At 40.4% G+C, this 25,357-nt stretch overlaps 1 protein-coding gene across 1 annotated transcript in view; it reads left to right on the forward strand.

The window, feature by feature from the left end:
* The window catches only part of LAPTM4B (lysosomal protein transmembrane 4 beta), a 77,527-nt gene that overhangs the window by 10,569 nt on the left and 41,601 nt on the right, over positions 1–25,357 (forward strand). The window contains exon 2 of the mRNA XM_042923602.1: positions 19,755–19,866. Within this exon, the coding sequence (XP_042779536.1) occupies positions 19,755–19,866 (112 nt within the window). The remainder of the gene's footprint in view (positions 1–19,754; positions 19,867–25,357) is intronic.

Consider the following 25,357-nt stretch of genomic DNA (forward strand, 5'->3'; position numbering starts at 1 on the left):
TTCCCGATAATGACTTTAATCCTTTTAAATTTGTTAAGACTTATTTTGTGGCCTGATGTATGATCTGTCCTGGAAAATGTTCCATGTGCATTTGAGAAGAATTTGTATTCTGTTGCTTTTGGATGGAATGTTCTGTGATTATCTGTTAGTCCATCTGGTCTAATGTGTTAAGGCCAGTATTTCCTATTGATTTTCTGTCTGGATGATCTATCCATTGATGAAAGTAGGGTATTAAAATCCCTTACCCTTATTGTATTGGTGTCTGTTTTTCTCTTCAGATCTATAAATATTTGCTTTATATATTAGGTATTCCTGTGTTAAATGCATAAATACTTACAAATATTATATTTTCTTGTTGGATTTACCACTTTATCATGTAGCAACCTTGTCTTTTACTACAGTTTTTATTTCAAAGTCTATTTTATCTGATGTAAATATAGCTACTCCAGCTTTCTTTACTTATTATTTGTATGGAGTTTCTTTTTCCATCCCTTCACTCTCAGTCTGTGTGTGCCTTTACCATCTAAAGTGAGTTTCTTGGGGCATCTGGGTGGCTCAGTTGTTTAAGCATCTGACTCTTGATCTCGGCTCAGGTCATGATCTTATGGTTCATGGGAATTGAGCCTCAAGTTGGGCTCTGTGCTGACAATGCAAAGCATGCTTGGAATTCTCTCTCCCCCTTTCTCTCTGCCCCTCCCCTGCTCGCTCGCTCTCTCTCTCTCTCTCTCTCTCTCTCTCACTCTCTCAAATAAATAAACTTAAAAAAAATAAAGTGAGTTTCTTATAGGCAGCATATAGATGGGGCTCATTCAGCCCCTCTGTCTTGATTAGAGAATTGAGTCCACTTGCATTTAAAGTAATTATTGATAGGTATGTATTTATTGCCATTTTTTTAATTGTTCACTGTTTTTGTAGTTTCCCTTTGTTTCTTTTTTCTCTTTCTTTAGTGGTATACATATATTCCTTTCCCTTTATCTATGTGTATTCACTATAGGTTCTTGTTCTGTGGTTACCACAAGGCCTACGTATAACAGCTTTTATGTATAACCGTCTATTTTAAGTTGATAACAACTTAAGTTTGATCCCATTCTAAAGCTCAACATTTTTACCCTCTTTGCCATGTTATTTTTTTTTTTTTGATGTCACATTTGACACATATACTCCTCAACTTATTATTGTAATCAAAGGTATTTTTACTATTTTCTCTTAACCTTCATACTAGCTTTATAAATAATTAATCTGTTACCTTTACTATATATTTATCTTTCCAGTGAGATTTATTGTTTCACATGTTTTCTTGTTACTAAGTAGTGCCCTTTCTTTTCCCTTTAACCTTTCTTGTAAGGCTGGTGTAGTGATGAGGAACTCTTTATGTTTTTGCTTGTCTGGAAAGCCCTTTACCTCTCCTTCACTTCTGAGTGAACTCTTTGCTAGTGTTCTTGGTTGGAAGTTTTTTCTTTCAGCACTCTGAATATATTATGCCACTCCCTTTTGTCCTGCGAGGTTTCTGCTGAAAAATCTGCTGAAAGTCTTGTGGGGGGTTCCCTTGAATGTAACCAAGTGCTTTCCTCTAGTTGCTTTTAATATTCAGTTTTTAAGGAATATTAAAATAGCAGGCCATTTTAGGTGGCTGGAAAACTAGAAAGGATGTGTTACAGTCCTCCAGATATGAGGTATAGAAGATACTGGTTCTTTCTAGCACCAGTCTCTCATTGGCTAAGGCTGCGGATAATATGGATGGGAATTTTTAGCAGTTAGTGATATAAGTCTGTCTTGACATCTAGACTTTCCCCATCTGAATTCAGAAATCAAATAGATTTGGGTACTGAGGGATACTTGATTTTTGAGAGATCTCCACTGAGCCCTTTTGAATTTTTTTTACTTAAAAATTTTTTTTTTCTATTAGAGAGAGAGAAGGGGAGAAGGGCAGAGGGAGAGAGAACCTCAGGCAGGTTCCACGCTCAGCATGGAATCAGATGTGGAGCTCGATACCACAACCCTGGTATTATGACCTGAGCCCAAATCAAAAGAATTGGATGTTCAGCCGACTGAGCCACCTAGGCACTTCCATTGAGCCCTTTTCAAAAAGCACAGGTACCCTCTGCCCCAACCTAATATAAAGGATCAAAGGTAGCTCTATAAAATTTTGACTGGTAAATTTCAGTGATATTTATTTATTTTTAAAAATTGAAATACGATTAACATACAGTGTTATATTAGTTTCAAGTGTACAGTGTAATGATTCAGAAATTCTATACATTTCTCAGTTCTCATCAAGATAATTCCCTTGGGTGCCCCCACCTACTTCCCCTATGGCAACTGTCAGTTCTCTGTATTCAGTGATATTTAATATGTCTTTTAGCTTGTGGCTTATTATGATAGACATTCATCAGGACGTTTAAAGATAGGCTGGCCGTGAAATAAAGATTGGCATCAAACCTGTTTTATTAATATCAACTTCTCTGGGACTCACTTTAAATATATTTAACTTAACTAACAAAATGTCAGGTATTAAAGCAGTCAACACGAGTTTTACACTATGATGTGTATTATGTTTAAATGTAGAATATATTTATTTTGTCAACTTACTTTGAATCTTTGCCATAAAGGAAGAGGCTTCAGTTTTCCCTTCCCTTCCCCTTTGGGTTAGATCCTTTACTGACCGTGAAAGGATGCCAACAGAAATAATACGTGAGCCCTAACAGCATAATTTACTACTTTCTACTTCTCTCCCAACTCCCTTGTCTCTTAGTAGAGTTTCTGGAGCCTTAGGAGTTCTTGAGCTATAAACTGGTTAACCCATTTTACTTGAAGAAAAAGAAAACTTAAGTAAAGATCACACTTCTTCAAGTGTTTTAACAAACTTAAAAAAAAAATTTTTTTCGGACTTCAAGCTGTATTACAAAGCTGTAATTATCAAGACAGCATGGTACCGGCACAAGAACAGACACTTAGATCAATGGAACAGATTAGAGAACCCAGAAATGGACCCACAAACGTATGGCCAACTAATCTTTGACAAAGCAGGAAGGAACATTCAGTGGAATAAAGACAGTCTGTCTTCAGCAAGTGGTGCTGGGAAAACTGGACAGCGACATGCAGAGGAATGAACCTGGACCACTTTCTTACCCCATACACAAAAATAAACTCAAAATGGGTGGAAGACCTGAATGTAAGACAGGAAGCCATCAAAATCCTTGAAGGGAAAGCAGGTAAAAACCTCTGTGACCTTGGCTGCAGCAACTTCTTACTCAACACGTCTCTGGAGGCAAGGGAAACAAAAGCAAAAACGAACTATTGGGACCTCATCAAAATAAAAAGCTTTTGCACAGCAAAAGAAACAATCAGCAAAACTAAAAGGCAACTGACTAAATGGGAGAAGATACTTGCAAACAACGTATCAGATGAAGGATTAATATGCAAAGTCTATAAAGAACTTATCAAAGTCAACACCCAAAACACAAATAATCCAGTGAAGAAACGGGCAAAAGAAATGAATAGACACTTCTCCAAACAAGACATTCAGATGGCCAACAGACACATGAAAAAAATGCTCAACATCACTCATCATCAGGGAAATACAAAGCAACACCAAAATGAGATACCACCTCACACCTGTCAGAATGGCTAACATTAACAATTCAGGCAACAACCGATATTGGTGAGGATGCAGAGAAAGAGGATCTCTTTTGCACTGCTGGTGGGAACGCAAGCTGGTGCAGCCACTCTGGAAAACAGTATGGAGGTTCCTCAAAAAATTAAAAATAAAACTACCCTACGACCCAGCAATTGCACTACTAGGTTATTTATCCTAGGGCTACAGGTGTGGTGTTTCAAAGGGGCACATGCAGCCCCATGTTTATAGCAGCACTATCAACAATAGCCAAAGTATGGAAAGAGCCCAAATGTCCATCGATGGATGAATGGATAACGAAGATGAAAAAAAGAATGAAGTCTTTTTTCATTCATTTGATCTTCATTTCAAAAGAAGATCAAAAAAGAATGAAATCTTGCCATTTGCAACTATGTGGATGGAACTAGAGGGTATTATGCTAAGCGAAATTAAAGAAAGACAAATATCATATGACTTCACTCATATGAGGACTTTAAGATACAAAACAGATGAACATAAGGGAAGGGAAGCAAAAATAAAAAACAGGGAGGGGGACAAAAACATAAGAGACTCTTAAATATGGAGAACAAACAGGGTTGCTGGAGGGGAGATGGGAGGGGGGATGGGCTAAATGGATAAGGGGCACTAAGGAATCTACTCTTGGAATCGTCGTTGCACTATATGCTAACTAACTTCGATGTAAATTAAGAAAATGAATTAAATGAATATTAAAAAAAACTTTTTTTAATGTTTATTTTTGAGAGAGAGAGAGAGAGAGAGAGCACACAAGTGGGAGAGGGGCAGAGAGAGAGGGAGACACAGAATCAGAAGCAGGCTCCAGGCTGCGAGCTATCAGCACAGAGCCCGACTTGGCGCTTGAACCCATGAACCAGGATATCGTGACCTGAGCGAAGTCATAAGCTCAACGGACTGAGCCACCCAGGTGCCCCTTTAACAAACTTTTAAAGGTTTAGAGTTGCATCTTTGCAGATGCAGCTTCCAAGGGAAAATTATTTCTCAGGGAAAAATACTAACACCAAAAAATGCTTAAAAGAAATATAATTTCAAATTGTTCATAAAAGTAAGGTTGAGCTCTTTATTTCATTCATTCATTCACCTTGAGCTGCTAAAATTACACGGCTAGTTGATTCCATGGTGCAAAGATGGTGAAGCAGTGACACTTGGTACGATAGCAGGTACTGACGTACATGCTAACAGCAGAGGGCTCGCGGGTTGCAAACACGAAGGCGTTACAAGTTGGAAAGAAAGAAGCACTTAGGAGGTCACCTAGGCAAGGCCAGGTGGGATGTCCATTCTTTGTGAGCCCTCAACCTCCCTGGACCAGAGATTGGATCTTGTCAACACCCTAAAGTTGAATGACTGATTCACACCAGCTGATAGTAGATTGACATATAAAACCAGAATGCCAATTTGCTAATATTCATAATAGAATCGTTGATGAGATGAATGCTCCTATCTCTAGGCCTTTGTATCCTTTTTCTGTAGAGGACACTAAATTATGATTATCGAATGATTTGAGTATTGACTTGCTTTTCATGAAGACAACCTGGTGAGTCCAGCTTCACAGAAGAGGTAACATTCAGGGCTAGAAACATCAAGTCTCTAGGCTGGGTCTGGAGGTCTTCTGACTATGCTTAAAGAGAGGGGTTTGCTTTTCGATGGTCCTGTTGAGGTCTGTTTTGATTACCCCAACTTCCATCTAGTGCCGCTGGTCTAGGGGTCTTTTTCTCTTCTTCCTTTTTAAGGTAGTGTTGGATTCTCTGTTATCTGTTCTTTTCTCTTTTGTGTTAAGATGAACTTTAACCTCTGTATTTGTTTCGGTGTAAGTAAAGTCTTATAACAGGTGCAAATTGCAGGACTTATGCAAGATAAAGGTTTCGTTCTGTCTCAGAACAGTCCAGGGTGGGTAGCAGACTGTTCCATGAGGTCCCCCAGGGGCCTATTCTGCTGGAGCGGCTGTGCTATCCCAAGTATCCCTGCTGGAAGGGAAAAAGGACAAATGGAGGACCAGCAACTTTGTGTTTTAAGGTTGTGACATGGAAATTGCACGCATTGCTTTCATTTATATATCGGTAGTCCCAAATAAGACCTGTGACCCAATTGCATGGGACACTGGGAGATGTTATCTGTCGCTGGGCATTTATGTATCCAGATAAGTCCATGACTGTGAAAGAAGGGGAGAGAAGATTTGGGGGACATCTGCTAGTCTGACATGTCCCCAAAAGGTGACCCAATTTTTAAGATCCTGTTGCCCAGCGGGCAACCTGTACTACCTGTGGAAGGCTTTAATTTCTAGTCTACAAAGCAGTACTGGGTGATTCTCAAGACTTCATTTTCTCTTTCCAGATTGGAGTTAATGATTCAAAAAATGAATAATTGTAAATAATGATTATGAGTCATAAAAATAGTTATGACTGTGGATAAAAATAAGTGGTATACAATGTGAATGCATTTTTCCCAAGGTGTCCTGCATTAGTGGAGTTTTTATTGGCTGCTTAAGAAATTTTAAAAGGATAAAATGAAAGCCACACGCATAGCACTTTCAGCATGAAAACATACGATCATCTATATAAGATAAAATGCCGCTAACTTAGGGATCAGAAAACTGTTCACTGCGCTTATGGTTTAAGGACTTCCCATCTCCAAAGAAAATAGTTGTAGAAAATTGAAGCCTAGAAGGTACCGTGATGCTGTCTTCCCTCCCTCCTTTCCTCATCCCTCGTCCTTTAACAGAGTTTTTGTTTTTTTGAGAACTGTGTGTTAGGAAGTGTGCCGGGTGCTGGGGATACAGTGGTGATTCAGCATAGACCCAGTCCTTGCCAACATCGAATTGTGGTCTAGTAGAGGCAATAAATATTAATCAGAATTAATATAAGTTAATTAATGATCACACAAAGAAATATTGGTACGTAATTGCGCGATCGTGTGGCGCTGCGGTGAGGCATAGACGAGGGCTTGTGGATGGGAGCAGCAGCGTTGGAGAGCCTGACCGTCTTGGTCTTTAACTGCGGAACTTAGTCCACTGACATTAACAATGTTAACATATCTGGATTTATTCCGGTCGCTGTTTCCGTTTCCTTCTCCTTTGCTGCCACCTTTCACGCGGACTGTGTTGCTGCTTACCTCTTTTCCTCTATTCCGCTGTTTTCCCCTGTGTCTGCTATTCTGGAAGTTTTACTCCATTTCTGTTATTCTGGTTGTTCACTCAAGAAATGTAATCATGTATACTCATCAAAATTTAGAGTTAATAATATCGTTGCCTTTCTTTTGAACAAGTCCTTGAACTCCAGTCATTTAAAAAAAAATTTAGTGTTTTTTTTTAATGTTTGTTTATTTTTGAGAGAGAGCACATGCGTGATCGAGGCCGGGTGCAGGGAGGGAGGGAGACTGAGAATCCCACTGTCAGCACAAAGCCCGTGCTGGGCTCGAACCCACGAACAGTGAGATCATGACCTGAGCTGAAATCGAGAGTTGGACGCTTCACTGAGTGAGCCACCCAGGTGTCCCATTAATGTCTTTTTTAAAAGCTCCTAAACATTGATCTGTAAGTGTTTGCTTAGAATTACCTATATATTTGTGTCTCTCTTTGTGCATTATTCTCCTTTTTTTTCTGCAATCACTATAGTTTTTATTTTAAAAATGGATATTTAATACCCAAACTGTAGATGGTACATGATCATTTGCTTCCACACCTCAGACCTGTTGTGTGGGTTCACTCTTCTGAGTATATTTTAAAATTTCCTTTCAGGGTGCCTGGGTGGCTCAGTTGGTTGAGCATCTGACTTCAGCTCAGGTCATGATCTCACAGTTTGTGAGTTCGAGCCCCGCATCGGGCTCTGCGCTGACAGCTCGGAGCCTGGAGCCTGCTTCGGATTCTGTGTCTCCCCCTCTCTCTGCCTGTCCTCTGCTCATGCTCTGTCTCTGTCTCTCAATAATGAATAAACGTTAACAAAAAATTTTTTTAATTAAAAAATAAGTTAGTAAATCACAAGAGACTTTCTTAGATTCTTTTGTTATTTTTACCTGAGCATATTTCTTTGCCTGTTTTTTTTCCTTACTAGCAGTTTAGAAATTAAATGGGAATTTCTCAGATAATCTTAGTACATATTCTAAAGTATGTAAATAAGAATGGAATCTTAAAGATAGTTATGTATTTACGTTAGTAACAGGTAGTTAATAATTTACTAGATAATCTTTTCATTTGTTCATTTTGAGAATATAGGTAGGGATTATGATCTTCAGAGGCTATCTACTTTCAAAGTAATCTGATACTCTTTTATAACTAAAAGTAACTATCAGATATTGACATCACCTTCAAGAATGTTCTCTTGCCTAGATTCATAGTAATGAATATTTATGACATACACTATAATCTTTCTCCTTTCCATATATAAACAATTCAGCATTATTTCTTACCTTACTCAGAGAAGAAAACATTTCTTTAAAAAAATTTTTTTTTAAGGTTTATTTATTTTTGAGAGAGAGAGAGACAGAGTGTGAGCAGGCGAGGGGCAGAGAGAGAGGGAGACAAAGAATCTGAAGCAGGCTTCAGGCTCTGAGCTGTCAGCACAGAGCCTGATACGGGACTCGAACTCATGAACCACAAGATCATGACATGAGCCGAAGTCAGATGCTTCAGCTGACTGAGCCACCCAGGTGCCCCAAGAAAACATTTATTATCTAAGAGATAGTTAGGTTATGTCATTGCATTTGATTTTAATTTGACAAGACTGTTTAAAAATTAGCTTTCAGGTTATACTTTCGCAGCTCCTGTTCTAGATTTCCAAGCTGTGTTTCAATTGTGAAGGTATATATGTCTTTTGTCTTTAATTTCTTTAAAAAAATTTTTTTTAATTTGTTTATTTTTGAGAGAGAGCAAGTGACAAAGCATGAGTGGGGGAGGGGCAGAGAGAGAGGGAGACACAGAATCTGAAGCAGGCTCCAAGCTCTGAGCTGTCAGCACAGAGTCCGATGCAGGGCTCGAACTCACAAACTGTAAGATCATGACCTGAGCTGAAGTCAGACACTTAACCGACTGAGCCACCCAGGTGCCCTTGTCTTTAATTTCTGATACTTGGTTTTGTTTGGGGATGTTTTGAATGTATTGCTATTTTGTTAGAAAATTTTAACGATAAAGGAAAATATAACAACACTGTTCTTGAACTGGATACAAAATTTGTATTCTAGTGGTTAAATCTGTTATTGACTCTTTCATTAGTAAAGATATTCTGTTTCATCAGTTTCACTTCTACGTGAGGAATAGCTACAGGAACAAAGTATTCTTATATATATTAAAACTAAACAGAGTAAAATAATATAATCACTTCAAACTGTCTTTCAAAGCATATCTTATGGTAATCCTCCTTGTTGGAATAGGATGCTACAGGTAGGGACTAATAGACCTAACGAAGAGAGCAGCGTATCAGAACACAAAAAGACCATGCTTGCTGTATAAAAATGTTAATTTAGCCATTTTTGCACTTTATATTTTCTCTGGTCTTTTCCTAATGCCAGTCTTCTAACCCTGTAGCATGTGATACTTTTCTTACGCATGGAGTTTAGATCTCCATAGCCCATTCTAAACTAGGCTGCGGCTAGGCCTGTCTTTTCATGTTCAGAGACCCAGAATATTCTTTAAGACATAAAAGGGAACATGCTTGTCCTCCCCATCCACACCCCTCACTCTCAACTCTCCCAGAGGCTCTTTGGACAGCATTCCCCTAGCTGGCTTCCTCTAGGCGACCATCCTCTGCCACTGTCCAGACAGCTTTCTCATTAATTACATGGGCTCTATATTTGTGAGAGCATATAATGGTGCTTCAGCCTGAGGGTGAAAATCAGAACCCAGCCAAGTCTATTGGGAGAAATGGGAATGCTTCTGCTGGGGTGGCAGATCGGCTTCATTTTGCTTGCTTGCTTCATTTTGCTTGCTCCGGTCACAGTGAGAGTGGCTGCCTGGAACACTCCCTTGAGAAGAATTCGGAGCAAGTGCTAGGGGATTGGTTAGCAGAGTTCGTGGGATCTGTGAACTGGGTGTGGTGGCTTCTTGAGAGGAACCTGTTTACTAGAAAGAGCATGTGTGGCATTTAAAAAAAATGTTTATTTATTTATTTTGAGAGAGAAAGTGCGTGGGGAGGGGCAGAGAGAGAGAGGGAGAGAATCCATCCCAAGCAGGCTCCACGCTGTCAATGCAGAGCCTGATGTGGGGCTCAGTTCCGTGGGATCATGACCTGAGCTGAAACCAGGAGTCAGATGCTCAACCAACTGAGCCACCCAGGCGCCCCAAAAAGAGCATATATGACATTTGTGATCAAAGGATCAGTGATTGAGTCTCAGCTGAGCACTACGTGACCTTGTGTGGGGTTTCCTGTGCAGTCTGAGTGTGCTCGTTTGCAGTATGCAATAATAGTCACTCTTCACAGGGGAGGCAAGACTGCTCCAGTGGTATAAAATGGGACTGGTGGTGGTGGTTTCTTGAGGAGGACAGGTTAACGTGACGGCACTGTGGGCTACAAGGTGAATCAGGAGGGTCTCACTGAATTTGGGGAAAACATTTCTACATTTAAAAAATTTGCCTAGGGACGCCTGGGTGGCTCGGTCGGTTAAGCGTCCGACTTCGGCTCAGGTCATGATCTCGCGGTCCGTGAGTTCGAGCCCCGCGTCGGGCTCTGTGCTGACAGCTCAGAGCCTGGAGCCCGTTTCAGATTCTGTGTCTCCCTCTCTGTCTGCTCCTCCCCTGTTCATGCTCTGTCTCTCTCTGTCTCAAAAATAAATAAACGTTAAAAAAATAAAAAAAAATAAAAAAAAATAAAAAATTTGCCTATTGAAACGTGGCACTCATGAAAGGTACAACTTTGATTTCACTGCTGAGCCTTTTTCCCTCACTGTGTGTAACCTGGACGTAGTCCCTTGGTTTATAGCTTCAGGAGTTTAAAAATTTAGCCTAGAATATTAATTCAACACAAAGGGCCGAGAAGAGTGGCTCATTTTTATGTGTTTGTTTCCTGGGACTGTCTGTTAATACTTAATTCTTAGTCATTGAGTCTGATACCCTAAAATTATTTGTGCTGTAATCTTTTGTCTCTCAAGATTTCCAGAAGTCTGTTACTCTCTGTGGTGTTAACAATGTCATCTCCCTGCAAAGTCTTTCAGCTTCTCCCTGAACCACTAGTACGGCAGAATTCTTTTTCACTCTGAACGAACATCCGGTTTGTTTGACTGTCTTCCCCACTAGATAATAAGCTACCTTGTGGTGTTTGCTGTAATATGGATGTGATGCTTAGCATAGTGCTTGGCATATGTTTGTTGCCTCATAGGTAATTTCTGAACTTCTGAACAATTGAATGAATTGCTTAGTGAATGTTCTAGCATTCTGCATTTTACTTGGCTGTTGACGTGTTTGCCCCACTGAAATACTAATCTTCGGGGCTAGGACCGTGTGTTATTCGTCGTTGTATAGCCTAGTTTCAAGAAGAATGTTGGGAACATAATAGGTGAACTGATTTACAAAATTTCTTAGGCAAATAGGATTTTACAATAAATCCAGTTTTTTTCCCAAAATATATTTACCACAATTGTTTGAATTGAAATAGCAAATGTCAGAAACGTATTTCAATATCAGAACAGGACCTTCTAGACAGGGGCTTATTTGAATTGAATAAGGAAGCACATTTGGATCAGAGTTCTAAAATTTGATTTAAAAATATTTCAAGTAAAAAGTTCAAACTTTCATTTCATTTTGATTTGCCCATTGATGTTGGACCCAAGTGAAAGGCACAGCTGCCATTATTAGCTTAATTTTTTTTTTTTTCAAATGTGGGAATATAAAAGTTAGCCATCTAAAGGCACCTGGTTGGCTCAGTTGGTAGAGCATGTGATGCTTGATCTCGGAGTCCTGAGTTTGAGCCCTGCATTGGGCATAGAGATTGCTTTAAAAAAAAAAAAAAAAAAAAAAAAGTTGAAAAAAATTAGCCAACCATGTGAAAACCACATATCTGATTATAATTTATATTTATTTTTTAAATTATTTTTAACCATTTTTACTGTGAATATTACACACATATGGGAAATGCACAAAACATAAACAGCTTGGTTATTACCGAACAAGCAGTCATGTGTCTACGTACCACTCGAGTCTGACTATTCTCTTAAAGGTTGCCCTACAGATTACAACATAACATCCTGGACTCTTTAAAATCTCCCATTAACTGGTACTTTCATTCTTTTCCTGGGCAATGCAAGGATTTAAGATCCAATGATCTGCTCTTGACTTACATGGTATTGTCTATTTTGAATCTATTTATATTTTGCAGTCATTATTATTGTTATGTTATCGATATTCACAGTTGCCAACATAATTATCATTTCTGTTATTCTTCTTTCTTTGTACCTCTTCAGCCTTTTATCTGGCATCATTTTTCTTTTGCCCAAAGAATACCCTTCAGTGCTTCTTTACTGCTGAGCTGCTGGTGACAAATTCCCTCCATTTTGTCCAAGAGCCTCTTTGTTTCATTTTTATTCTTGAAGGATTTTTTTTCTTGATATAAAACTGTAGGTTGGCATTTCCTCCCCAGCATTTTGAAGTTGGAACTCCATTGTCTTCTGGCTTCTTTTTTTTTTTTTAATTAAAGCCAACCATCTGAACGTTTTCTTCTGTCTTAGCAACTCATTAATTTTCTTCACTTTGTCTAATGGATGAAACTCATCCACTGTGTTCTTGATTTGGCTACTGTAGTTTCTCACTCTAGAGCCTCTGTATTCTTTTCAACTCTGTCATATGCTTCTTTTTATACCAGTTCCCTGCCAAAATTCTCCTTGTGTTTCTTCATCTCCTTGATTTTCATAAGCATAGTCACTTTATTTATTTATTTATTTATTTATTTATTTATTTATTAAAAAGATACTTTCATTTTTTTGATTTTTAAAAAATGCTTATTTATTTTGAGAGACAAAGTGAGCATGAGCTGGGGAGGGGCAGAAAGAGAGGGAGAGAGAGAGAACCCCAAGCAGGCTCTGCACAGTCAGTGCAGAGCCCGATGCAGGGCTTGAACTCATGAACCATGAGATCATGACTTGAGCCTGAGTCAGTTGGACACTTAACCGACTAAGCCACCCAGGCACCCCTAGCATAGTTTTCTTTATTTAAAACAAATTTTTTTTTTAATGTTTATTTATTTTTGAGAGACAGACACACAGAGCGCAAGCAGGGGAGGGGCAGAGGGAGAGAGAGACAGAATCTGAAGTGGGCTCCAGGCTCTGAGCTGTCAGCACAGAGCCCCATGCGGGGCTCAAACCCACAAACTGTGAGATCATGACCTGAGCTGAGGTCAGATGCTTAACCGACTGAACCAACCAGGTGTCTCATCATAGTTCACTTTAAAGTACATGCTCATTAACTTCTATATCAAGAGTACTTATGTTTCTATTGTCTGTTGTTTGTTTGTTTTAGTAAAACAAGTGGGTATTTTATTGGATTTTCTGGTTTCTATTCTGAGAGTTTTGTCTTTCCTGTTCGCTGTATTCTGGACATTGCATTTGAAAAATTAAAAAAATAATTCAAGGCATAGGATGATCTCTTTCTCCTCCAGGATTTTAATAGCTTTTATTAGGGGTCTAGCAACTGGGGATTGCCTTTATCCAGTTTCAAGACTCAGATGCTGCAAAGCTGGGCTGTGTCCCTCTAAAGGCTGGTCTTCTTCCGGTGTACCTTCCTCCAGTGGTGACCCTGCAGGGTCTTAGGGCAAAACCCTGGAGAATCTGCCCCACCCCCACCCGGCAGCCTCTTGATGCCCTGGCCCAGCAAGGCTGTCAGGGGTGCTGCTTAGGCTCTTAGCTCTTATCCGTCTTTTCCAGAATCAACAAATGCCCCTGGGGTATTTCTGCCTTTTTCTGGATTTTGGACCAGTAATTCTCATTGCCTCATTAGCTGCCACGCCTTCTCACATACGTGGGTATTTTGTTCAGATTTCCTAGTTGTCCTCAGAGGGACATTGGTTTGTATTACCTGGTTCACCATTATTGGAAGTGGCAGATTCCTTATTTACTGTTATTTTACTATGACATTTCTCCCCCGAAATACCTATTTTCCAAGATTTGACTTGAATGCCCAGCCAGATTTACTTATCATTGGTCAGTTTCTTTCGTTAACTGTTTTTTAGAGAAGCAAGTTCAATAATAATATTTTGTAACATAGTTTATATTAAAAATATTTTTGAAGTTCTAAATAATTGTCTCTAACTCTAAAAGCAGTATATGCGGATGTTAGACACTCTGGAAGATATGAAAAAAGGTAGAATGAAAATTAAAGGTACACGTCATCTACAAACCTACTACTTGGTTTGTATGTAAGTAACATTGTACACTTTTGCGTTCTTGGTCTGTGATTTATACTTGTGAACATATCACACATATAAATAATAGAATTGGAATCCTATAACATTTTTATACTGTAGTTTTCATTTAACATACTATGAACATTTCTTATTGTTAACTTTTTTCAAAATATGGGTTTTTATCCTTAGGATTCTGTTATTTTGTAGTAATATTAAGCCCTTCTATTTCTTTTTTTTATTTTTTTATTTTTTTAATGTTTCTTTATTTTTGAGAGAGAGAGAAAGAGACAGAGAGAGACAGAGTGCAAGCAGGGGAGGAGCAGAGAGAGGGAGGCACAGAATCCAAAGCAGGCTCCAGGCCCCGAGCTGTCAGCATGGAGCCCGATGCAGGGCTTGACCTCATGAATCATGAGATCGTGACCTGAGCTGAAGTTGGACGCTTGACCCACGGAGCCACCCAGGTGCCCCGCCCTTCTCCTACTTCTGTTTCAAGTTTTCATTATAGATAAATCTGCACAACAGTCATTTTTGGACACCACTTTTGTGCAAATTTTTTTTTTAATTTTTTTACATTTATTTATTTTTGAGAGACAGAGAGAGATAGATAGAGCACAAGTAGGGGAGGGGCAGAGAGAGAGGGAGACACAGAATCCGAAGCAGGCTCCAGGCTCCGAGCTGTCAGCACAGAGCCTGACGCGGGGCTCGAACCCATGAGCTGTGAGATCATGACCTGAGCTGAAGTCGGTCGCTCAACTGACGGAGCCACCCAAGCGCCCCTTTTTGTGCAAATTTTTGGCGGTTGTGTAATTATTATTACCTCAGTGGGCTGGGGTGTTATTAAGGTGCTTTTATCGATGCTTTTAAAAAATGAGCTGATAATTACATTTAACATTTTCAGTGATTCAAACTACAGATATCACTGTTCACTTAGGATCTGAAAAATGATTTAAGGGTAGAAGCACTTTGGATCCCTGGAGAATATACAAGGGCCTGACTACTTAAGTAATTGGACAGAAGTTGAGTTTATTAACATATGGAAGTAATCATTGTCAAGAACAAGGAAAAAATGTGTGATACCCCAGGAACACTTTGTCAATAGAATAGGAACAGTTTGTATATGACCTACCAAAACAGACGAAGTCCAAAGGAGGTGAGCATTAGCTGAACAAGATCACAAATATGCCCACTCTTTTACATTTAGCTCAGCTGTGGTCATTGCATCATCTGCTCCTGGAAAGTCCTATCATCTTCTTGGTTCTCATTTCTGGTGACATTTCATTCTTGGTCAGAACTGACGATTGGATAACTTCCATTTTCTCTCTTAGAGGAAGTCCTTCTTATCAGGTGTTCTTAGGGCTTTGACTTAATTCGGCCTTTTCCAGCTGATTCTGTGTAGTAACTACCATGGCTAGTCCTTCCCCGGCCCCTTTGCACAGACCTCGGTCCTCACGGATCACCCTGTCACCCTACTCTATTCACTATATATACCACCCACGGCATGCCACATTCCTGTCAGCAGTTGAGGTTTTAGGACACAGTAAATATGTGTCATCACACGTTTTTGTTATGAAAATTTCACCATGTGATGAAAAGAACACAACGGTGACTGGTCATAATGACCTTCCCATCACATTTTTGTTTTATCTGTGTCCCTTCTCCCTGGACTGTCTCGTGAAGAACTAGGGCAGCTGGCAGGGCATTCGGCCCCAGGACTGTGGTCTGTGGCTGGGGAACAGAGAGAAGAGCCACAGGGCTGGCGGTACAGAGGAGATGATGACAGTGTGCAGAGAGCCGCAGGCACAGCCAGGAATCGGACCCAGGGCCTGCCGTGGAGCAAGAAGAACACTGAACCAGGAGCCAGAACTCAGCTGTCAGGAATGACGTGAGCCGGAGCGAGCAGGAGCACCAGTAAGACTAAGCATCAGGCGGTCAGAACAAAACTGAGGGCAGGCCTGAACACCAAAGGTAGAATAAAAAGAGAGGGGCAGATGGACAAGCTAACAACGTGATTCTTTGGACATCCTGGAAATTCTTTCCAGTTCAACGTCTCTAAAATCAGCCTCATCTTAGTCCCTCTGTGATCTTCCCTCTTATTTCTGGTAATAACAAGATACATCCCGTCACCCAGCCTTGAAATCTCCGATCTGGTTTGTGTCCCTTTGTCTTTGCATTTAGTCACTTCCTGTCTCTAGTGATGATGCTGCCTCCACGTGGCAAGGCCTTGTGGTTCCAACCATGGCTCTTCCACTCTAGGACCTGAGGAAAGGTCCCATAACCTCTGAAAGTAAAGTGTAAGACCAGAGTCTCAGCGCTGTCTTGAGAATTAGAGGGAAGTGGAGAAAACCCTGGTTTCCCCTCAGCAGACCTTTGCACTGCTGTCCAGATCCGGAGCCTGCCTCCTGCCTAGCCTCCCTGCCTCTTCCAGCTTGATCTTGCTGATGACATGGCTCTAATCATGTCTCATCCCAGCTTATGAGCTATTCATTAGCTATTAGCTTGAAGCCCCAGCTTCCTGTCCTGCCCCTGAGGACTCTTCACCATCCGGCCCCAACCTGCATTTCTCTTCTCATTCCCTTATACTTACCCTTCGTGTGCTGTGTTCAGTCACATCTAACTACTTGCTATATTCAGTACAGGCCCCATCCCAGTGGCCCTACTCAGACTTGAACGTGTTCTTTTCCACACCGCTCAGTTTCCAAAATCTTCCCATCTTTCCAGCCCCTGTCCAAGTGTTCCCATCTCTGCTGTACCTCCCCATGACCTCAGTCTCAGCCTCAAGTTTCAGTAATACCTTTCTCCAAACTTCCATTAGTCTTTCTCTGAACTCTTGGCATGCTTACTGCTGTATGCTTTGTGTTATTTGGGCACATGACTTACTTAGCCCTGTATTCGGAGTCCTGGAGAATCCTTGCTAAGCACTTAGCACAGTGCCTACCTGTTGCTGCAGTTAGTAAATGTATTGTGATAAGTAAACTAGGCATGGGGATAATAACAAGCTGATTAAGAGCTGACAGTTGTTTTCTCCACTGAGTATTCTTAGCTCCCTTGGCAAGCATCAGTTGACCATATATGCATGAGTCTTTTCTGGGCTCTCAATTCTGTTCCATTGGTCCATGTGTCTGTTTTATGCCAGTGCTGCACTGTTTTGATTAGTATGAATTTTGTAATAAAATCTGAAATCAGAAAAAAAAAACCCAGAGAATTGACAGATGCGTTGGAACTATAAGGACAGGGAAGCCACGGCGTAGCACTGGTTCAGATCTGGCAGCCAGGCAATATTCCATGCTAGCCAGGAGCTTTTATGTGGGTCCCATGGAGGTGCGAAGAGGTAAGTGAACTAACATGAGTGGCCATTGTATGCCAGTCACCCTTCTAGATGTTTTACATGATTTACTTATTTGAACCCCAGCCAGGTCACTGTCTTCCCTTTCTTAATATTCTTCATGGGCTTCTTGTTATGCTTAGAATAAAATCCAAACTCTCTTAACACAAGCCCCATGGAATCTCTAAACGTGGCCTGCATTACCTTAACCAGACACTGCACTGCCTCTCACTCTGCCATCATCTGCTCTTACCCTCCCTACTCTACCATTAGGTTAAAGCTTTGCCCATGAATCTCAGAGTTCCCTTTTCAACCTTAAAACCGACCCATTGTGGTAACAGTGACTATGCTGTCTTCGTGTGGTGCTTTGCTTTTTCAAACTACATTCTTAGGTTGTTTCATCTGATCTTACTTCAGCCCATAATCTTTGGGCTGCCTTTTTCAAAGACAAGAGTATAGAGGGAACGAAATGCCAGCAAAACTTGACAGTTTATCAAGGAACATCCTTGCCAAACATCACATGCCAGTTGTGGGACAAACTCATACCTTCCTTTAAGCTTTAGATGTGTTCTGAAAAGCTTTGTTCAAATAGAGTTTGGCTAAACACACTCTCCTTAAAATGTGCTAAGAAGTTTCTTGGATCTTTGAAGAGAAATAAGTGGTTCTAATAACCACTGTGGGGAGGATAATTGGATAGCAATAGGACTGAGAGTGACTTTTCACTATATACCCTTTTGTGCCTTAAAAATTTTTTTAACCATGTGCTTGTCAAAAAACAATCAGACCATATGAGATGATTTGGAACAAAGAGGAAGAAAAAGAATTATTCCAAATCCTACAATAATCCTAAAACAACCACCTTGGGATTGCCATTGAAAAATGAATTCTGGGGGCACCTGGGTGGCTCAGTAGGTTAAGTATCCAACTTCAGCTCAGGTCATGATCTCATGGTTCACAGGTTTGAGCCCCGTGTCGGGCTCTGTGCTGGCAGCTTAGAGACTGGAGCCTGCTTCGTGGATTCAGTCTCCCTCTCTCTCAGCCCCTCCCTTGCTCATAACTCTGTCTCTCATAAATAAATAAAAATAAGTAAGGAAAGAAAGAAAGAAAAAGAAAGAAAGAAAGAAAAAGAAAGAAAGAAAGAAAGAAAGAAAAAGAAAAATGGATTCTGGAGTGCATGTTTTATAGAGCAGACAACCTAACCCTCCCTTTGAACCTCTTCTGTAAATAGGTATTCCAAATACAACTTTTATAGTAGGATATGCTTTTATTTACTGTTGTTAGTAAAAGAATTTCCTTTATGTAATCTTCATGGTTGTTCATTTTTTTCCCTCCCCATTTGGACAAGAGTAATACACACAAAAAGGAGATAACAACCCAGTCTCATCTCAAGCCTCACCCAAGCTCTTAGCACACCTGCCTCTCTAGCCCCACCACAGTTGGTACACGTGTGTCGCATGCAGCAAGGATGGCCAGGAAGAATAAAGGAACTGCAGATGTACAAGTAGAATGGTCAGAATTTCCCAGTTGGTCAGATGTGGGGGTAATGTAGATGGTAAGCTCAAAGATAATCAGGTTTCAAATATAAACAGGAGGCTTAGAGATTCCATTTTGGAATTAAAATTCCTGGATTCAGGTCTCATTTCTGCAGGTTGTTAGCTGCCTGATCTTCAGTAATGTTCTTAACTCACAGGCCTCGGTTTTCTCATCGATAACATGGGGATAATTTAGCGCCTATTTCACTAGGGTTATTGGACAGCTTAAGAGAGAGACTCCACATAAAGAAGTTAGCAAAGTGCCTGAATGTTTTCCCCTTTAATTATTAATGGTGATGCTGTTTTTAAAGATAGAGAACATAAAAAGAGGAGCAGAGATGGGAGATGGTGATTTCCATTTAGACAAGCTAAGTTTGGAGTACCTGAGGGCTATGTATTCTGCAGCATCCAGAAGGCAGAGATATGGGCCTGGGGTGGAAAGGGGCTCACCTGAGCTACAACAGGAGGAACCATCATGCCTCTCCCACTGTGACTTTGCATTCATTCTCTCTGTTCCCTACATGGTCTCAAAGCTCAGATCGTCTGACCCTGTGAAAATGTTTGATCACCTAGAAAGACCTGTGGTTGCTTATCACGGTGCACTTGGCTAACTGGAGAGTTTGTGTTTTTCCAACCCCGGGCATCAGGGCTGCTGTGTATGATTGTGTGTGTTGCTCACTGTTCTAGGATGCCAGCCCCAAGGTGGGCAAGGGGTGAAATCTGGCCGTTTGCTACGCCCAAGCCATGAGCCCTTGGCTATGGACTGGTGGTGCTTCTGGCTTGGGAATGTTAGCCTGCTCCCGCAGGGGGGCTACCTGTTGTTTGTTTCAATATTGTGAGCCTCTGTTGAAGTTGAATTCCATATGGTCAGTTTAAGTTCCTATTATAAGGACCATATCCTTGGGGCACTTAAATTTTTTTCTTTCTTATTGCAGATTATCAACGCTGTGGTACTGCTGATTCTGTTGAGCGCCCTGGCTGACCCAGACCAGTATCACTTTTCAAGTTCTGAGCTAGGAGGTGACTTTGAGTTCATGGATGATGCCAGTAAGTACATCAGATAGCAGTTGTAGATATTTTGGTACTTTCAAGGGCAGGGAATCCTGCTTCCAGTTCTTCCTGTTAAATTACAAATATTGATTCGTGGGCCATTTGAACTGATACTTCACTTTCTTTCCATCGTTACAAATCAGATCAACAAATATTTATGTGCTACATGTGCTCTGCCTCTGTTCTAGGTGTAAGAGTCTAAATAAAGTCTCTTGTTTTTTTCTTTTTTTTCTTCTTTACATTAACTTTCTCGTTTTTTAAATTAATGCTTTGTCCTGGTCTTTCTACCCTGGGCCTTTTGGCCTTTTTTAGAGGATGGGGAGTAAATGGCAGGAAACAAGGTCAAAAGGGTCATGCGTACCTCACTGTATCTTCTATTACTTTCTGTATTTCCCTGTCTTCTAGGAGATGATCATTTTCCATTCCAGAAACTGTGTTGCTCATTATTTAGTGGACTTAGGCCTTTCTCCAATAAATAGAAACATACACAGGGATGTGGGTGTGGGATAGGCCAGAAGGAGGCTAGGCACCCCAGTTCTAAGCTCATGGGCATCTTTTATAATTACAGTCACACTGTGTCCACACTAACTGAAAGGGGCAGTGCTGTGCATAATCCCAAACAAAAGATCATGCAAATTTAGTTCTCTTTGGCTTTGGAGAACTTTAAATGCATTAAAAAAAAATGCTGGGGCACAATGAGTAAGGTGGGGAGACAGTGACTCAAGATGCAGTTTTAGGGATAGACCGGGAACATTCGGAAGACGTTGAGGCTTGTGGGTTCTGTTCTCAGAGTGATAAAAATGCTTTTCAGTGGTTTTTAGTAATTCAGCAGTTATGTGCTGATGTGTGTTTTACGGAGATCCCTTTTGTCACTGAGTGGAGGGTGCATTTAGGAGATTGGTTTGCAGTGGGGCGAGGGGAGTGGGGGCGGTTCCCTGTGATCCAGACTGTACTGAGGATGAGGAAGAGGGTGGGTTTGGAGGTAGGATTGAGAGAACTTGCTGGTATGAATGAAGAAGGAAAGTGAGGAATCAAAGATGATCCCTGCTTTTCACCTTGAGTAAAAGAGCTGATATTCACTGGGGTGAGAGAGAGTCTGGGGTCAGGAGATAAGAACACACCTGGGGGTAGAGGACTTGACTTTGCTTTAAGTGACTCACCTGGGGGAGGGGACTTGACTTTGCTTTAAGTGACTCACCAGGGTCATTAAGAGTCTAGGCTCTGAAGCAGAAGGCTGACCGTGCCGTGTATTAAATGTTAGCATGGGCTAGTTACTACCTTTCTGTGTCTTCCATTCTTCCTTCTGAAAGAGTGGTGATCATAGTTGCCTCACGGGATCATTGCAGTGATTAAATCAATTAGTGCATGAAAAATGCTTAGAATGGGGTCTGGCCCATAATAAGTGCTCAGTATATTTTGCTGCTTTACTAGCCATTCTTATTTAGGTATATTACAGTTGAGACACGAGCTGTCTTAAAGTGCAGAGATTAAAAAGGTGGTTGGTTATGTGACCCTATAACCCAGAACTCAGATGTCTGGGCTGATACAAATTTGAGGACATCAGCCTAAAAATGGTATTTATGTTAAGGACATAGTAAAGAGAAAAGTAAAGTGGTCCTGGATTGAGCCCTGTAGGAGCCCCAACAGTAAATGTCAGAACATTATATTCTCCTGGGGTTTGGAACCTTCTCAGACTGAGACCTGCTCCTTCTCTCTATTTTGAATAACCCTGTTACTCTTATGGATTCTCCCAGAAAGGCTAATGAGTTCCATTAATATTAAATTAATATCTCTGCCTTCCTTCCCCTGAGCTAAAAGACTATGTAAGCTATAAATACAATGTTTGATTGACATTTAAAAACAAATGATCTTTTACCATTGCCAGTAGCGGGATTTCCTTTTCTAAGGTAATTGAGGTTAGAAAAAGAAGTGTTAAATGATATGGCTATTGTTCTCTCTGAATTAAACAGTAACACTATATGCCTTGTTCTAATTGCTCGAGACTAAGCTGGGTAATGAGTTTCTGACCGTATAGGCTTAATTTAGCTGTCTTCAAAGGCTTGCTGGTACTTAAGACTTTAAAATAGTAATTGTTCTCTAATGTCCTGGATATTAGTTCCAGTGCATTTGAGGTCTCGCTCATATTTCATATATTTGAAAAAAATGAATGAAGAGTTTGTAATTACGTTTAGGACTATCAGTCATTTAAATCTCATGGTTATAAAAAAGGTAGAGAAGAGTGGATATTCACTTGAGTGAATCTTTTTTTAACTTCTTTCCTCTTACATTTCCTTTTCATATGTTTTGATCTCCTTTTGAAAATAAGTTTGTAAGTAAAAGTTCACTGCGTTTGACAAGCCTTTGTATATTTAACTCACAAATAGTCCTGGAAATGGGTACAATCAATTGCTTTAAATTGTGCTTCAAAATTATGGAATATAGCAATTTTAAGTTGATACCTTTTTGGAATGGTGGTGGCCATCTGAAGATTTTATCCAGAAGGACAAAGCAGGAATAATGTTTCACTTTTCCTTATGATATTTTCCTAAAATGATCTGGTAGAAGATGTATTATTTAAATCAAAATGAGGCATATGGGAGAATCCACTGGGATAAAGAAAGAAAACATGAGGATTTCTCTTAAAAAAAAAAAATCTGGCCCTTTAACATTTGTATTTTTATATATATTTTATATAATGTAAAAGTATTAGTGATAATACATATTTATAATTTATGAATGTATATTTCTTATGTGACACGCCCATCCCCTCAATTGTCTCTACTAAGAATGAGTAAGGAACTGTCATTGATCAGAGGAAACAAAGGAGATACGGCTAAATGTAGTATGGGATTCTGGAACAGAAAAAGGACAGTAATAGGGGAAACAAGTGAAATTCACATAAGTTTTGTAGTTTATTATAGCATTATAGGAGTGTCAATTTCCTGGTTTTGATCATTACTCTGTTTTTGATCATAAATGGTTACTATTAGGGGAAGCAAGATGAAGGGTATATTTGAACTCTACTGTTTTGTTTTTAAAAAAATTTTTTTTTCTTAAAGTTTGTTTATTTTTGAGAGAGAGAGCAGAGGAGGGGCAGAGAAAGAGGGAGACACAGAATCCAAAGCAGGCTCCAGGCTCTGAGTCATTAGCACAGAACCCAGTGCGGGCCTTGAACCCACAGATTGTGAGATGATGACCTGAGTCAAAGTCGGATGCTTAACTGACTAAGCCACCCAGGAGCCCTGAACTTTCTACCGTTCTTGTAACTTTCCTATAAGTCTAAAATAATTTCAGAATGATTATAATCTATTGATTTAGAGGACTGAAGGATAATGATTGAAAAGCATGTATGTGTAGCACACTATATTAGACACTCATAACTTATTTTGGGTAGAAGTAGGCTTTGTAGCATTTCATTTTATTTGTGAAATTTTAGTGGATTGGCAAAGAACTGTGACTGGAAGTGTCAGGACTGTGCAGAGTGTCAAACAACAGATCATTCAAATTAATTTCTGATTAATTTTGCAGCAGATTGGTCTTTCTAGTCAAACTTAGTTTTATTTACCAAATGGACACACCTGGCCTAAGGAAGGAAATGGCCATAAAACTAATCAAGAATGGATGGTTACCACATATGGCCATCTGATTTAGGATAAAGACACCACTGCACTTACTGGAGAAAGGATGAGCGTTTTGATAAATGTCCTGAGTGTAATCAATCAGGGGAAAACGGGTACTTCACGAAAGAAGATATCCATATGACCAATAAGCATATGAAAATACTCTCTGCTTTATCAGTTGTAAAGGAAATGCCAGTTACAAGCATAGCAGTGAATCACTGCACCCCTCCAAAATGGCCAACATTAACAGAACTGATAATACCACCTGTCCATCAGGATGTGGGAGTATTGGAGCTCCCAGGATGTTTCTGGGAGTGTAAATCATACAACCACTTGGGGAAAACTAAAGCTGAACATACATCTATCTACTCTGTGACCCTATAGTTCCATTCTTAGATCTGTACCTTGCAGAAAATAATGCTTGTGTCCATCATAAGCCATTTATAAAAATGGTCATAGTGGCTTTATTTATAATAGCCAAAAATTGGAAACAGTCCAGATTCCCGCCAATGGTAGAATGGACAGAAACGGAGTGATCAGAGATGAAACAATACAAGCAAAAGGAGTGATGGGGATTCACTATACTTTTCTGGGTGTTTGAAAGTTTTGATTAAAAAAAAGTAAGAAATGGAAAAAAAAAGAACAATCAACTAGGGCTTTCCATATGGCTCTTGGCACCACAGTGTAGAGCTCTCCTTGCCCTGTCATTTGGAAAGGGCCCCAGGCTGCCTACCTGCTGTCTGTTCACATACCCCAATACAGGCTTGGCAGTCAGTCTACACAGCTTGTCCACTTGTGCATAAAGATCCCAACAGTCTTGAGGAAATAGACCTGCATGTGCAACAGCAGGGGAAGCCGGCCCATAGGAACCATCCTAGCCCTTTATTTTCATCTATCCACCTTCCCAGTCTCTTATCTATGTATTTATCTTTTACATCACATGACTCAAAGGGTTGCATATTCTATGCTTTGACTATATCTCGCTTATTTTTTTAGTGTTTATTATTTGTTTTTGAGAGAGGGAGAGGCTGCGTGAGTGGGGGAGGGGCAGAGAGAGAGGGAGAAAGAATCCCAAGCATGGGGACGTGGGGCTTGATCCCATGAACTATGAGATCACAACCTGAGCCAAAATCGAGAGTTGGACGCTTAACCAATTGAGTCCGCCCCTTGCTTTTTTTTGCTTTTTTTTGCTTTTTTTTTTTTTTAAGGCTACTTCCAACGAATATTTTCAAGAAGACCTTTTGTAATGATGTAGTTGTAAGAAGACCACTAGGGATAATGAAGGGACGTGGAAAATCAAGGCCAGCTATTGTTATCCCTAAACCTGAAGGAGGGGTAGGTAGGAGGCTGTGGTTACTGGAGTTGGGAATGAGAGACTCCTACAGGGTTAACCTCCTCATTAGGAACAGTGACCTCAGGTCTAGGCCCACGGCCAACCCAAGGCAACATCACCTTCCCTCTGATCTCCTGTCTAGGCTTCTCGTTGACTGAACTCCACAAAAGCCAGAGGGTAAGGGAGGCTGTTGATGAACCATGCACGTCTGCCTTCTGGGGCAGAGAACGGACTGGATGGTGAAAGGCGAGTAGGGGCGCCTGGGTGGCGCAGTCGGTTAAGCGTCCGACTTCAGCCAGGTCACGATCTCGCGGTCCGTGAGTTCGAGCCCCGCATCAGGCTCTGGGCTGATGGCTCGGAGCCTGGAGCCTGTTTCCGATTCTGTGTCTCCCTCTCTCTCTGCCCCTCCCCCGTTCATGCTCTGTCTCTCTCTGTCCCAAAAATAAATAAAAAACGTTGAAAAAAAAAATTAAAAAAAAAAAAAAAAAAAAAAAAAAAAAAAAAAAGAAAGGCGAGTGGAAGACTTCTGGTAGAG

Source organism: Panthera leo, chromosome F2, assembly GCF_018350215.1.
Source record: "Panthera leo isolate Ple1 chromosome F2, P.leo_Ple1_pat1.1, whole genome shotgun sequence".
In the NCBI taxonomy this organism is placed as follows: domain Eukaryota; kingdom Metazoa; phylum Chordata; class Mammalia; order Carnivora; family Felidae; genus Panthera; species Panthera leo.